This window comes from Salmo salar, chromosome 16 (genome assembly GCF_965601325.2).
Source record: "Salmo salar chromosome 16, fSalSal1, whole genome shotgun sequence".
In the NCBI taxonomy this organism is placed as follows: Eukaryota; Metazoa; Chordata; class Actinopteri; order Salmoniformes; family Salmonidae; genus Salmo; species Salmo salar.
Genome location: NC_138306.1, coordinates 47602893 through 47619294, shown reverse-complemented (window position 1 = coordinate 47619294; position 16402 = coordinate 47602893). Strand labels below are relative to the sequence as shown.

The 16402-nt window shown below is 45.2% G+C and overlaps 1 protein-coding gene across 2 annotated transcripts in view; it reads left to right on the top strand.

Moving 5' to 3' along the window:
* The window catches only part of tdrd5 (tudor domain containing 5), a 34183-nt gene extending 28758 nt beyond the window's left edge, over window positions 1-5425 (top strand). For both annotated transcript variants that reach the window (XM_014149580.3, XM_014149579.3), the window contains exons 16-18: window positions 10-171; window positions 3052-3310; window positions 4521-5425. In XM_014149580.3, the coding sequence (XP_014005055.1) occupies window positions 10-171; window positions 3052-3310; window positions 4521-4657 (558 nt within the window). In that variant the 3' untranslated portion in view covers window positions 4658-5425. The remainder of the gene's footprint in view (window positions 1-9; window positions 172-3051; window positions 3311-4520) is intronic.
* Window positions 5426-16402: the final 10977 nt, after the last annotated feature.

Here is a 16402-nt window from a genome sequence, read left to right as displayed (position 1 = left end):
TTTCTCCAGGGGGGCCTGAATGCCAACCCGTTTGCAGCTCTGCAGACTAAGGACCCGCTGCTGCTGTGCTGTAGTGACTGGGACCAGGGCTGGACACCCAACGCCCCTGCCCCCACCCCAGAGGTGGTACAGCCCAAGGCAGACCTGGGTAACCATGGAGACAAAGCTAAGGTAAGGACAGAGGTCAGACATTTGGCCTCAGAAAATACTGCATACTTTTTTTGGGGTTGTCAGACTGAAAAGAGCAGTCCCAACCAGACTGTATTATATTCTACCTGAGGTCCAGTTGTTTGCGTCGTTATCTGGCAACCTGCCTAACACCACTAAGCAGCTGGTAAGAACTAATTTAATTGGAAAGCAATTGCAGTCTGCAGTCTGACCTCCTGTTGTGGTGTTTGTTAGGCATTAGACCTCTGCCCCTGCACATCCTCCCCGGACGCACTGCTGCTTTATTATTTGTTAATTGGAAGAAAATGAGAACAATTCCTCTCCCCGATGTTCTCATTTCTGAATTCATTAACCAAAATAAAAAGCCTGTTTGTGCCAAATTCCTGCATGAGGAACAAAATAAAACACAAATTAAGAACTTTGAGATAGGGCCAGGCGATATCGAGTTTTTTTTATATATTCAAGTTTGTTTCAGCGCGATGTGGAAAATGCCTGTATCGCAAGAATGGAGGTTCTGTTATGTTGTAACTTTTTACAAATGCAGCATCTCACTGTCTCTTCTGTCAGCCCAACACGTGCACAGAGGTTATCCACCAATCACAACCCTAGACAGCCTTTCACAAATTGTAATCACGCCGGAGAAGTGTAGCAGCGGTAAGAGTTCCACCAACATGGAGAGTGAGGAAGCCAGCGCAGCCTCTCGTGAGGATGAAATCATGCCCAAAAAGGGTAACAATGTTTTTCAGTAATATGGAAGTGGTTCAGGTTTAAGAGGTCTGATGTTCAGCAAACGAATGTCCTGTGTAAAATGTGTGGAAAGACAATTGCTCTGAAAAGCAGCAGCACAACCAACCTCCATCACCTGTAACTGAAACACGAGATGGAATGGGAGGAAAGCGTGAGACTACACAATGCCGATTCCAGTCGCCCAATTCCCAAAACGTCAGCTAAAAGACAAACTACCATACCCGCATCCTTTTCAAACGTAACCCCTTATGACAAGAAAAGTTTGAGGTGGAAGTTGATAATGGATGCAGTGACCTATTACATAGTGAAGGATATGGTCCCAATCTTTACAGTAGAAAAGCCAGGCTTTTAAAAGCTGCTGGGTACAGTTGACCACAAATATCAGCTGCTAAGCCGCAAGTATTTTACGGAAGAGGCCCTGCCGTGATTATACACTGCTAACTGCGAAAGAGTGGCAGAGAAGCTGGCTAGTGTGTCTTATTTTTCCACCGCAGCCGATCTATGGTCGAGCAGAACGTTAGAGCCATACCTAAGTTTGACAGTCCACTACATAAATCAAGATTGGAAATTGCAAAATGTCTGCCTCCAGACGTCGTACTTCCCTGATGATCATACAGGTGAAGTAATAGCCCAGGGTCTCAGACTCTCTGGCATGGTGGAAGATGATCATACAGGTGAAGTAATAGCCCAGGGTCTCAGAGACTCTCTGGCATGGTGGAAGATGATCATACAGGTGAAGTAATAGCCCAGGGTCTCAAAGACTCTCTGGCATGGTGGAAGATGATCATACAGGTGAAGTAATAGCCCAGGGTCTCAGAGACTCTCTGGCATGGTGGAAGATGATCATACAGGTGAAGTAATAGCCCAGGGTCTCAGACTCTCTGGCATGGTGGAAGATGATCATACAGGTGAAGTAATAGCCCAGGGTCTCAGACTCTCTGGCATGGTGGAAGATGATCATACAGGTGAAGTAATAGCCCAGGGTCTCAGACTCTCTGGCATGGTGGAAGATGATCATACAGGTGAAGTAATAGCCCAGGGTCTCAGAGACTCTCTGGCATGGTGGAAGATGATCATACGGGTGAAGTAATAGCCCAGGGTCTCAGAGACTCTCTGGCATGGTGGAAAATGAGTGAAGACTGACAGGTGTGCATGACAACTGACAGCAGGAGCAACATGATAAAAGCTTTGTGCTTGAACAACTGGACCCGCCTGCAGTGCTTTGGGCACAGGCTTCACCTCGCCATCGGTAAGTGTGATGTTGGATAATTAAAGTGCATTCAAAAAAGTGATGTTCAGGCCAGCTGTAGGTTAATGTGTTAGTAGTTGTCATTCTGCCAATCCAATAGCAAATAACCACAGGCTGTTTTAATTATAACAACAAATGAACTAAATTCATACATTTTCAATCAAAATGGTTATATATATGACATATTGAAATAGCTAGTGGTCAAACATTCCTAAACAATAGAATAGACGTGTGGGTGTGTTCATTTGTTTTGCAGGAATAGGCAATGAGGCCTCGTATTTTTTTAAATAAAGAAAATTCAGTTAAGAATTGTGTCTTGGCCTTTTTTAATTTGTTTAGAGAGAAACAGGAAATGGAGATGTATATCATCCAAACCTTTGAAGAAAAGTGATATTACTTTTAGCCTGTATCCCACCCCCCGGCTCTGGCCTGTATTCCCCCCCTGCCTCTGGCCTGTATTCCCCCCCTGCCTCTGGCCTGTATTCCCCCCCTGGCTCTGGCCTGTATTCCCCCCCTGCCTCTGGCCTGTATTCCCCCCCTGCCTCTGGCCTGTATTCCCCCCCTGGCTCTGGCCTGTATCCCCCCCGGGCTCTGGCCTGTATCCCCCCCCCCCCGGCTCTAGCCTGTATCACACGGCTCTAGCCTGTATTTCCCCCCCCGGCTCTGGCCTGTATCCCCCAGCTCTACTTTGAGATGGGTTTTATTTCCATTGAATGGGTTTTGTTTTCACATTCTTCGAAATGACGTGTTATTAATGCTGAATGCTGTGTGAATACATTGCTGGTGCCCTAAATATGCATTGGTTTTAGCTGGTTGGGTTTTTATGATTTGGTGCTTTCCAAAGTCCCAGTCAATGCATGATCTTCCCTACCCTTTCTGTCCCCCAGGTGTTTCAGCCCCCCCCTCCTTCGCCTAGTGCCGGTGAGCTGAAGCAACCATGCTATGTAAATGCAGGGGCGGTGCCCCCGGTGTCCCTCATACCCGCGGTGCCCCCGGTGTCCCTCATACCTGCTGTGCCCCCGGTGTCCCTCATACCCGCGGTGCCCCCGGTGTCCCTCATACCCGTGGTGCCCCCCCAGCCCTCCACTCTGAAAACCCTGAGCCTCCATACCCCCGGATTGACGCAGACCCAGAGTGCCCCATACGGTACGGTAAACAAATACACACACACGGTAAACAAACCATTACACACACAGGGGTTAGCCTGAGCACTAATGATGCTAGAGAAACAATGAAATTCCCCACTAGTGAATGGCCCTGTACAGAGAAACTGACACTGATCCTATTAGACCTGTTACCATAGCTATTTGACCAAATTGTGTTACCTAATTGCATAAGCCTTGATATTGATACACTGTTACAGTGCAGTGGTTTTGGTTAAGCTGTGAACAAAAGACCCAAACAGGCCATGGAAATACAGCAAGCAGGCTGAGCTTTACACTTCATCTAATGTTGTTCGGCAGCAGTGTTGCAGCTAAATGAATCAAATCAAATTGTATTTGTCACATGCGCCAAATACAACAGCAACCTTACAGTGAAATACTTACTAACAAGCCCTTAACCAACAATACAGTTTTAATAAAAATACCACAAAAAAAAGATAAGAGTAACAAATAATTAAAGAGCAGCAGTAAAATAACAATGTGGAGGCTATATACAGGGTGTTACGGTACAGAGTCAATGTGGAGGCTATATACAGGGTGTTACGGTACAGAGTCAATGTGGAGGCGATATACAGGGTGTTACGGTACAGAGTCAATGTGGAGGCGATATACAGGGTGTTACGGTACAGAGTCAATGTGGAGGCTATATACAGGGTGTTACGGTACAGGGTCAATGTGGAGGCTATATACAGGGTGTTACGGTACAGAGTCAATGTGGAGGCGATATACAGGGTGTTACGGTACAGAGTCAATGTGGAGGCGATATACAGGGTGTTACGGTACAGAGTCAATGTGGAGGCTATATACAGGGTGTTACGGTACAGAGTCAATGTGGAGGCGATATACAGGGTGTTACGGTACAGAGTCAATGTGGAGGCGATATACAGGGGGTACCGGTACAGAGGCAATGTGGAGGCTATATACAGGGTGTTACGGTACAGAGGCAATGTGGAGGCTATATACAGGGTGTTACGGTACAGAGGCAATGTGGAGGCTATATACAGGGTGTTACGGTACAGAGGCAATGTGGAGGCTATATACAGGGTGTTACGGTACAGAGGCAATGTGGAGGCTATATACAGGGTGTCTGTTGGAGACTAATGCAAAGATGCTGTTTTTATCTTAAGTTAGGATTCTGACTCTACTGCCATGGAAGATGTCTACATTAATGAGGTATTTCCTGTGTTGTCTAGGTACATCCATGTTCCCTCTATTTGGGACAGGGGACATGCTGCGTGTCACCTCGCCCTTTGCCCTGGGCCCGGCCGCCCGTCTGGCTACCGGCACGGGTTCCCACCTCCTCAACTGGTACCCTCACAAAATGGCCTGAACACACACGCACACGCACACACACACATACACTTCCTCAATGCACAGCTGGTCAAACCAGCATGATCCTACTTTGTGCAGACATGATCCTTACCTGTTAGACTGTTAGCTACCTACAGTCAGTCCATGATCCTTACCTGTTAGACTGTTAGCTACCTACAGTCAGTCCATGATCCTTACCTGTTAGACTGTTAGCTACCTACAGTCAGTCCATGATCCTTACCTGTTAGCTACCTACAGTCAGTCCATGATCCTTACCTGTTAGACTGTTAGCTACCTACAGTCAGTCCATGATCCTTACCTGTTAGAATGTTAGCTACCTACCTACAGTCAGTCCATGACCCTTACCTGTTAGAATGTTAGCTACCTACAGTCAGTCCATGATCCTTACCTGTTAGACTGTTAGCTACCTACAGTCAGTCCTCTTTTTTTGGTTTGATATTGATGTCATGTAAACTTCTCCCATGTTTTCTCTAACACTACAAGGAATGTGTGCAGAGTCGATCGCTCCTTCTTCGAAATAGAAAATAATCGGAAAGCTTGTTTTGTAGAACTTTGAGTTGGGTTTTTACCGGTTAAGTTTTATTTTCTGCCTTTCGGTACGCTTTGATACGTTTTATGCATTTCATATTGTAATGACCAGGTTAGTTTCCTCCTTTTCTACCTGTTGCCTGTTTAACTGCTCAGCAGGTTCGTTTTCTTAGAGGACAGGGGACTTTTCAAATGACACTGTTATGAAACAGAAATAATGTCATTTTATTTTTTGAAAATAAACCAAATTGAAAACTTGTGTACCCGTGGAGATCTTGAATTTGATTTCATGTTCACACAGAATAGGAACAGTACAGTGACAATGGCCAAAGTAGAACAAAAAGGTCAAATAAAGGTAAGAATGATAATGCAAATGCTTAAAATCTTGTCCCATCAGATACGCCCACACATCGGGGTCAAGTGGCACACAAATGACAGAAAAGCTTTTGAAATGGAGGAGGTACTGTGGACAGCACTACACAAACCTGTTGCAAAAGATCGGTCTTTTTTGTTTACCATTTTAAAACTTGTTCATTTGTTTGTGCCAAATGAATGGTGACCACAGGTAGTTATGAGTGTGAAGAGGTGGTCAGCATCTAAGAAAAGAGGAGAAAGCAGCCTGTCATCCTCCATCGCTCCGCAACCCTCGCTCTCCTGCCCTCCGGCCGGCCAGGGCTGCCCCGCACCCCTCGCTCTCCTGCCCTCTGGCCGGCCAAGGCAGCCCCGCACCCCTCGCTCTCCTGCCCTCTGGCCGGCCAGGGCTGCCCCGCACCCCTCGCTCTCCTGCCCTCCGGCCTGCCAGGGCTGCCACGCACCCCTCGCTCTCCTGCCCTCCGGCCTGCCAGGGCTGCCACGCACCCCTCGCTCTCCTGCCCTCTGGCCGGCCAAGGCTGCCCCGCACCCCTCGCTCTCCTGCCCTCGGGCTGCCAGGGCTGCCCCGCACCCCTCGCTCTCCTGCCCTCCGGCCGGCCAAGGCAGCCCCCACCCATCACCTCCCTGTGCATCCATCACATCTGACGGAACCTAACCCTCCCACCCCAACCACCAATCCACTGATTCATCCCTTTACTCATTTGCTCCTGTCTTTTTATTCATGCTCTCTGCTTTTTCTGCAGCACGTCACTTCAAATAAGACGTTACATCAGGCCTACAGCGTGTTGAGGTGTACTCAGAGAGAGGACCAATAATCATGGGACATGATGATGGAAAAACAATAAATAAAATAACTCGTCTGCATCAGGCCATGAGTGATCTGAGTTGACGGCATGTTTCCCAATGACTAAACTACTCTCTGCCTCATCAGGAAACACCACCCACTCACCCCTGTGTACTGCTGTATCTAAAAATGTTCCCCCTGTCAAAACGATCACTGTCAGAGGACACAGGACGTTGTCTTCTATTGAGGTGCTGTCAGTGACACGACAAGACCTCCGTCCTTCATTTTGGATCCAGGTGACATGGCGAGCCAGGGGTCCGGATGCGCCTGAACGTGCCTGTGTTGTGTCCTTGGATCCTCACTGGCCCCTGTGCACTGAACTCTGTCAATTAGCCTATTAAATGGTTCCTTAATGAGCCCTGCCCCAGCAGTATTGGAGGAGGCCTGGACATCTAGAAGGCCATAACAGGGAGAATGTATGCTGCCTTCAGGGTAATGCCTCATTGCAGCTCAAAGGGGGGCGGGCAGCACAGAAACTAGAATTAGCAACGGAAAGCATAAGTTATGGTACTGTATAGCAGTGGCTTAAACCTCTGTGGACCAGTACCAGTCCCTGGCCTGAGATGGTGAGCTGACACCAATTTAGTCAGTTCTTAAGTGTTAACTTCAATGCAAGTCTTCCTCCAAGGAGGGAGGGCCATATCTTGCTGGTTAAGAAACCATTTAATATCTGCTTTATACTCAGATTCGCAATCTGACTTCACAGGTTGATTAAAAAGAACCTAGAATATACAGTACCTTCAGAAAGTATTCACACCCCTTGACTTACTCCACATTTTGTTACAGCCTGAATTCAAAATTTATTAAATATATAATTTCTCTCACCCATGACTACATGGAACTATTTTCCACATCAAGTAACTTGATGCAAGCAGTAAAATTTAAATTTGTAAAAAAAAAAAATGAAAAGATAAAACACCTTATGGAACAGCAGGGACTGTGAAGCAACACAAACATAGACACATGCACACACACACACAAGATGACATGCGCACTAAACACATCGATTTTGTGTTGTAGATATGTGGTAGTGGAGTAGGGGCCTGAGGGCACACACTTAGTGTGTTGTGAAATCTGTTATGAATTTATTGTAATGTTAAAATTGTACAACTGCCTTAATTTTGCTTTACCCCAGGAAGAGGCTAATGGGGATCCATAATATACACAATGCTCCATTATGACAAAGTGAAAAAATATTTGTATACATTTTTGCAAATGTTTGAAAATGATATACAGAAATATCTAATTTACAAACAGTACCAGTCAAATGTTTGGACACCTACTCATTCAAGAGTTTTACTTTATTTTGAATATTTTCTATGTTTGTAGAATTATAGTGAAGACATCAAAACTATGAAATAACACATGGAATAATGTAGTGACCAAAAAAGTGTTAAACAAATCAAAATATATTTTAGATAATGGCTGCTTTTCCTTCACTCTGCGGTCCAACTCATCCCAAACCATCTCAATTGGGTTGAGGTCAGGTGATTGTGGAGGCCAGGTAATCTGATGCAGCACTCCATCATTCTCCTTCTTGGTCAAATAGCCCTTACACAGCCTGGAGGTGTGTTGGGTCATTGTCCTGTTGAAAAACAAATGATAGTCCCACTAAGCACAAACCAGATGGGATGGCGTATCGCTGCAGAATGCTGTGGTAGCCATGCTGGTTCAGTGTGTCTTGAATTCTAAATAAATCACTGACTGTGTCACCAGCAAAGCACCATCACACCACCTCCTCCATGCTTCACAGTGGGAACTACACATGCGGAGATCATCTGTTCACCTACTCTACGTCTCACAAAGACACAGCGGTTGGATAAAAAAAATCGCAAATTTGGACTGATCAGACCAAAGGACAGATTTCCACCTGTCAAATTTCCATTGCTCGTGTTTCTTGGCCCAAGCAAGTCTCCTTCTTATTGGTGTCCTTTAGTAGTGGTTTCTTTGCAGCAATTCGACTGAAGGTCTGATTCACGCAGTCTCCTCTGAACAGTTGATGTTGAGATGTGTCTGTTACTTGAATTGTGTGAAGCATTTATTTGGGCTGCAATTTCTGAGGCTGTTAACTTTAATGGGAGGTAACTCAGGGTCTTCCTTTCCTGTGGCGGTCCTCATGAGAGCCAGTTTCATCATAGCGCTTGATGGTTTTTGCAACTGCACTTGAAGAAACTTTCAAAGTTATTGAATTTTCTGTATTGACTGACCTTCATGTCGTAAAGTAATGATGGACTTTCATTTATCTTTGCTTATTTGAGCTGTTCTTGCCATAATATGGACTTGGTCTTTTACCAAGTAGGGCTATGTTCTGTATACCACCCCTAACTTGTCACAACACAGCTGATTGGCTCAAACGCATTAAGAAGGAAATACATTCCACAAATTAACTTTTAAGAAGGCACACCTGTTAATTGAAATGTTGTCCAGTTGACTACCTCATGAAGCTGGCTGACAGAGCGCCAAGAGTGTGCAAAGCTGTCATCAAGGCAAAGGGTGGCTACTTTGAAGAATCTGAAATATAAAATATATTTTGATTTGTTTAACACTTTTGTGGTTACCACATGATTCCATATGTGTAATTTCATAGTTTTGATGTCTTCACTATTATTCTACCATGTAGAAAATAGTAAAAATAAATAAAAACCTTTGGAATGAGTAGGCGTGTCCAAACTTTTGACTGGTACTGTATGTGTTCACAACCCTGACTTACAGCTGCTAGTCTTTCTGGGTAAGTCTCCAAGAGCTTTCCACACCTGGATTGTGCAACATTTCCCATTTATTCTTTTCAAAATGGTTCAAGCTCTGTCAAATCGGTTGGTTTTCATTGGTAGAGAACGATTTTCAAGTCTTGCCATAGATTTTAAGTCAACTTTAACTTGGCCACAGAAACATTCACAGTCTTCTTGGTAAGCAACTCCTGTGTAGATTTGAACTGGGTTTGGGAAACCTTAGGATAGACCATCTAAAGCAGGGCTCTCCAACCCTGTTCCTGGAAAGCTACCCTCCTGTAGGTTTACTCCAGGGCACTCCAACCCTGTTGAAATGAAAACCTACAGGAGGGTTGCTGTCCAGGAACAGGGTTGGAGAGCCCTGGTGTAAACCTGCAGGAGGGTAGCTCTTGAGGAACAGGGTTGGAGGGCCCTGGTGTAAACCTACATGAGGGTAGCTCTTCAGGAACAGGGTTGGAGGGCCCTGGTGTAAACCTACAGGAGGGTAGTTCTTCAGGAACAGGGTTGGAGGGCCCTGGTGTAAACCTACAGGAGGGTAGTTCTTCAGGAACAGGGTTAGAGGTCTCTGGTGTAAACCTACAGGAGGGTAGTTCTTCAGGAACAGGGTTGGAGGCCCCTGGTGTAAACCTACAGGAGGGTAGTTCTTCAGGAACAGGGTTGGAGGGCCCTGGTGTAAACCTACAGGAGGGTAGCTCTTCAGGAACAGGGTTGGAGAGCCCTGGTGTAAACCTACAGGAGGGTAGTTCTTCAGGAACAGGGTTGGAGGTCTCTGGTGTAAACCTTCAGGAGGGTAGTTCTTCAGGAACAGGGTTGGAGAGCCCTGATGTAAACCTACAGGAGGGTAGTTCTTCAGGAACAGGGTTAGAGGTCTCTGATCTAGAGTATGTGTTACTAAGTCCAAACCTTTGAACTATGATCTAGTCGCCAATGCCACCCCCTCTTGTTCACAATGTTACTCCAAGAAACCTAGCTTGGCAATATAGACCGATAGTCAAACATACGCTACGCAATTGCACACACACACCCATAGTGAGTCATTAGCTGTCTTTGTGCTCCCCTCCCCCCTCTTCTCCTATGCACTGCTTCTGTCTCTGCTGCTGAATTCTGATGGCTTCAGTCCAACACCGCCAGTACCAATAATAAACTCCATATTCAAGAGGAGCCTCTGAGCAGAGTGTGTGTGTGTGTGTAAAATGAGGCGCATTCTTATTTTTATCCTCCTTTGAAAGTCTTATCTCCTATATATTACATTTTAGGAACAAATTAAGTGGAAGCAAATTGAGAAGCTTATCATTTCCATAATGTCCCCCCCCCCCCCCCGGGCATCTTTGGGTGCGCAGACCAACTAACACTGGTTAACCATTTGGTTGAAAATCCAAGTTCCATAGACATTACAGTGATAGCTAGGTCTTTCACACACACTTTTTCAAGCTGGTAACAACTATGTCAAAGGGGGAACGCCATTGTATACAAGTGCTGGAACGGGCAACTCCACCTATATAGCTTCACTCAATAACTGACCAATGGAGGCTTGGTGGTTAATGAGGATCATTCATGTAGGCTGGTTGGTCAGAGGATGGGAATGGGGCTGGCCGGCGAGTGAGGCAGGCACGTCCAGTGCTCTCTCTGGGAGAATCTATGGCTGTGTGAATGAATGCAGGCCTTGAAGGGTCCCTGGGGGCACAGTACTTCAGCTCGGCTCAATGGAGCAGTGTGACCACATGGATGGAGTGTAGTTGGCTGTCTGGGTAATATTGGCTGCTGGGAATGTTTTGGTCAGGGCACTGATCAAAGGTTAAATAGGGGGTGATTATATTTGTCATGTTTCACGGCATGTACGAGTGTGAGGTGTGAAATGGAAAGGTGTTTTTTGCTTATCCCAACTCCCCCTGAGACACCGTCGGAGAGAGGAGTCACGGCTAGGGATCAGCCATTAGTGACAGCGACCCTGAAGCATTTAGGGTTAAGTGTCTCGCTCAAGGGCAGATCGACTGATTTTTTTTTACACTTTGTCGGCTCTGGGATTTGAATTAGTAACTTCCTGCCTCTCTTCTCACAGGAGGCTGGCTACCTGTTGAAAACAAAGTGGAGGAGATCAGTTACAACTCTATGGGTTAACCCCTGAGAGGATGTTAGATTCAGTGTGTGTGTGTTTAATTCCAATCCACATTTTTCCAAAAATGTGTACTACTGTCAATAAGTCAGTAAGTACCTAAAAAAACATTCTCAACAATGGCTCTTAACCACACGGTTACTGATGGCATCCACGGTTAATTCGATAAGACAGCCACAATCTGCAGTAGTCCAACAGTTTACTGTAGTCAAATGCAGCTCCTGTGTGCTGTTCTAGTCTGTTGGCGTTGAGGCAGAGTTAATATGTGATGGCACTAGTGAGATGACAGTTCCATTACAGGTTATTTATGAGGGCCAAGTATAATAGATATGCAGATACCACAGCATAGCGCTGTCAGCAGTTGCAGAAGCATCGTCTCGATTGGGAGTGTGTGAGGGGTGTGGGGCTTCAAAGCTGCCACGCTGAATGTAATAGCAAGCAGGGACTTGAGAGGAAATGTGCCGCACTGGCGGGTGAATTTAAGTTCTTCTGTTTTACACTTGTGTACAGATTCTTGTTAACCTACTCTAGTCATTCCATAGAAAGGCCTTTTAGCGGAATTGTTAATAGCAGTGGAAACTAACGTTAATTGCAACGAGAGACGTGTACTCTGATTTGTTTCTTCCGTTAGTCAGCATCACACAAATGTTTCGTGATCTAGAATAGATCATTTACACTTTGACTATCCATGTAGTCTATCAGCTGCAGTATGCCTTACTGCTTGTCTTATCATGAGCTGTCTGTTGTATGTGTACAGGGAGTTTTATGCCATTGAAATACTTGGGTCCAAACAGTGTAAAAATGCTTTCAGTGTAAACTTAAGCGACTTAAAACCAGACATAAAGTACACTATATATACAAAAGTACGTGGACACGCCTTTAAATTTGTGGATTTGGCTATTTCAGCCACGCCCATTGCTGACAGGTGTATAAAATAGAGCACACAGCCAAGTGCTTTTATTGTGAAGTGGAAACGTCTAGGAGCAACAACTGCTCAGTCACAGAACGGGACCACAGAGTGATGAAGCGCGTAGCGCATGGCCAAGCAGCTGCACACAAGCCTAAGATCACCATGCACAATGCCAAGTGTTGGCTGGAGTGGTGTAAAGCTCACCGCCATTGGACTATGGAGCAGTGGAAACACGTTCTCTGGAGTGATGAATCATGCTTCAGCATCTAGCAAACCGACGGACGAATCTGGGTTTGGTGGATACCAGGAGAACGCTACCTCCCCAATGCATAAAGCCAACTGTAAAGTTTGGTGGAGGAGGAATAATGGTCTGGGGCTGTTTTTCATGGTTTGGGCTAGGCCCCTTAATTCCAGTGAAGGGAAATCTTAAGCATACAGCATACATTGACATTATAGACAATTCTGTGCTTCCAACTATGTGGCAACAGTTTGGGGAAGGCCCTTTCCTGTTTCAGCATGACAATGCCCTCGTGCACAAAGCAAGGTCCATACAGAAATGGTTTGTCGAGATCGATGTGGAAGAACTTGACTGGCCTGTGCAGAGCCCTGACCTCAACCCCATCGAACACCTTTGGGATGAATTGGAACGCCGACTGCGAGCCAGGCCTAATCCTTCAACATCTGTGCCCGACCGCACTAATGCTCTTGTGGCTGAATGGAAGCAGTTTCCCGCAGCAATACTCCAACATCTAGTGTAAAGCCTTCCCAGAAGAATGGAGGCTGTTATAGCAGCAATGAGGGGAACAACGCAATATTAATGCCCATGATTTTGGAATGAGATGAAGGACGAGCAGGTGTCCACATACCTTTGGTCATGTAGTGCATGTAGAAAAGATAATGGACCTATATATTCTTAAATTATATCATTTTTGAGAACTGACAATTACCAAAATAAAAGATGGACAGTCAGGGAAAATTGAAAATTCCAAAAACATAGACTAAGCAGTATTTTATTTAACCAGTATTGATTTTGTTACTATGTTTGAGCAAAAGAACACAGCATTAGCCATGGCAAAATGCACAGAATTGCAGGATATTAGCTTGAAAACGGAAACAATTTCTTTCAGCTCCATAGAGAAATGTTGAGATTGGAGGAAATAGGCATTCAAAGATCTCTTTATACCACCAAGATGGGGGCTTGTTGTCTCTAAAATTCAGCGGCACCGACGGGCAGACAGTGCCCATTGCCACACTTCCTGAAACGCCCACCACCTAAGCCTCTTTTGTTATCCATAAAAAAGCCTGATATAGTGGAGCTGCAGTGCCGGTGACTGAGGACTAGCATAGTGGAGACAAGTACACCTACTTTTGACCAGAGCCCATCGAGAAATAGGGGGCTGTTAGGGACACAGCTAGTGGGTCACATGATGGATGGATACACTTACAGAGAGAGCCGGCACAATGCTTAGTCATGATCAATCATCTCCCGCACTCCTCCGCTGTCCCAGAGGTCATTTGGTCCTCTAACACTGTCTGCATGTTAAATATGCAGCACCTTTCCTCTCCGTACAGTCAGTGACTGAGGAATAATAATGGATGATGCATTATTCATATTGTCAGTTACACCCCAACAATCCCTCATTAAATATCCCTCAGTCAGGATAGGTCTGTAATTTGTATTGGAGATTTTGTGCCATTTTGTTGCAAAGATGAACTCACTCACTGACTCACTCACTCTCTCTCTCCAGCTTACTCTTTTACTCTCCCTCTTTCAAACACCAAAAAGATAGATATTTGTCAGCCAGCCAGGAATGACAAAGTGACACCCTTTCACCTAGTGAAAAGCAGCTGTCCAGTGGTCTACTGTATGAGCTGTATGACACAGTGATTGATGCTGTTAAACTGAGGGAAGCATTATGCCCCTCCCTTTGACAGAGAGAGCTCAGCCCAGCACAGTAGCAGGAGGGGCACGCAGGCCAGATAAGCATCACGTAAGAGCACCCTGCAGCCCGGGAAATTATATTAGCTCTGATCTGACAGCCACAGACCTCATGCTCACCAGGAAGCCGCTGGTCGTCATGGATACGGGATGGCTCCCCCGGCCCATGTTGTCATTGGTTTCTTCGAGGTGGACTTGCTTATTGGCTATTAATGAGGAACAAACAACTACTGTAGCCTGTTGACATTTGCAATAATTGTCCCCCAGTAAAAGGCCAAAAGCAAGGGGAGATGCTGTATTCTGTTAGTTGTTAGTAGTAGATCTAAGTTTGTTTATTATAGGGTTAGGAACACAAGGTTAAACTGGTTCCTCAAATATCCAATAAGCAATTGTGTTAGGTGGAGATCAATGTTACAAGAGTTGTCCTTTAGTGAATGATAATTTTACCCTCCTCAATTTTTACCCCTCCATTTCATTGAATCACTAACTGCTGGAGAGTCTGGATAGAACTTCCACTAACCGCCTACTAGTGTGTAATTATTAGTGTAATGGGTTGTCATTATGCAAGGTTGATTGAAACAAATGATTAGCCTTTACAGTTGGTTGGGCCTTATTGTTGTCAATGGGCAAAATCGCCACTATTAATAACCATTAGACAGATGCACTACTTTCGACCAGGGCTGATAGGGGAAAGGTAGTGTACTATGTAGGGAATAGGGTGCCATTTGGGATGCAGACTCTGTGTTCCTGAAAGGTCACTCCTCTCAGAATGTCTGGGTGGGACGGACTGACCCAGCATTTTAAACACAGATCTTGTTTCACACTTGGTTCTAGAATCTCCACTGATCAAAACACTCTGTCACAATGGTTCAACAGAATACCCTCCCCACAACGTCCCTTCCTTCCCACGGTATTTCTGTCAAAATGGCCTAATCTTTCATTCTCCTTTCTTCTCATGTGTCACTTTTTCTTCCCTCACCTCCAAAAAGGCGGCGCACCTGATCAAAATAAATAAAAAAGTGATACATTATTTTTGAGTAATCGGATACTATATCAGATCACACTGTTTGAAGAGGCTCTATAGATGTTATCAAACTATTAACTGCAACTCTGCTGAACACCTATAGACCCTTTGTAAGGGGACTCTCCAAATAAAGTCTTTCATGTATACCGACCTCTTTCAATATGGGCATTACACTGCACATTTTTTGGCCTATTATGGTTTAGATTAGGAGAATGTAGCCTGTAAGCCTAAGTGATAAACTCCTGGATGGATCCATTCCCAACCTAATCAGGACCTTATCCCATCTCTAGGGCCGTGTTCAGCGGTCTGTAAGACGTTGTTATTATAATGGGAATGAAAAGACATTGAACTGGAAATAGTGTTCTGAGCAAGAGGACAAGTACATTTGAGTGTCTAGTTTGAGAAACAGATGCCTCACAAGTCCTCAACTGGCAGCTTCATTAAATAGCACCCACAAAATACCAGTCTCAACATCAACATCATTTACAACATTAACAATGTCTACATTGTATTTCTGATCAATTTGATGTTATTTTCATGGACAAAAAAATTGCTTTTCTTTCAAAAACAAGGACATTTCTAAGTGACTCCAAACCTTCGAACGGTAGTGTATTTAAAAAAAATACTATCACATTTACATAAGTATTCAGACTCTTTACTCAGTACTTTGTTGAAGCACCTTTGGCAGTGATTACAGCCTTATTGGGTATGACTCTACAAGCTTGGCACACCTGTATTTGGGGAGTTTCTCCCATTCTTCTCTGCAGATCCTCTCAAGCTCTGTCAGGTTGGATGGGGAGCGTTGCTGCACAGCTTTTTCAGGTCTCTCCAGAGATGTTCGATCGGGTTTTAGTCCGGGCTCTGGCTGGGCCACTCAAGGACATTCCGAGATTTGTCCCACTCCTGTGTTGTCTTGGCTGTGTGCTTAGGGTCGTTGTCCTGTTGGAAGGTGAACCTTCGCAGCAGTCTGAGGTCCTGAGCGCTCTGGAGCAGGTTTTCATCAAGGATCTCTCTGTTCATCTTTCCCTTGATCCTGACAAGTCTCCCAGTCCCTGCCACTGAAAAACATCCCCACAGCATGATGCTGCCACCACCATGCTTCACCGTAGCGTTGGTGCCAGGTTTCCTCCAGACGTGACACTTGGCATTCAGGCCAAAGAGTTCAATATTGGATTCATCAGACCAGAGACTCTTGTTTCTCATGATCTGAGAGTCTTTAGGTACCTTTTGGCAAACTTTAGGTACCTTTTTGCAAACTTTTACTGAGGAGTGGCTTCCATCTGG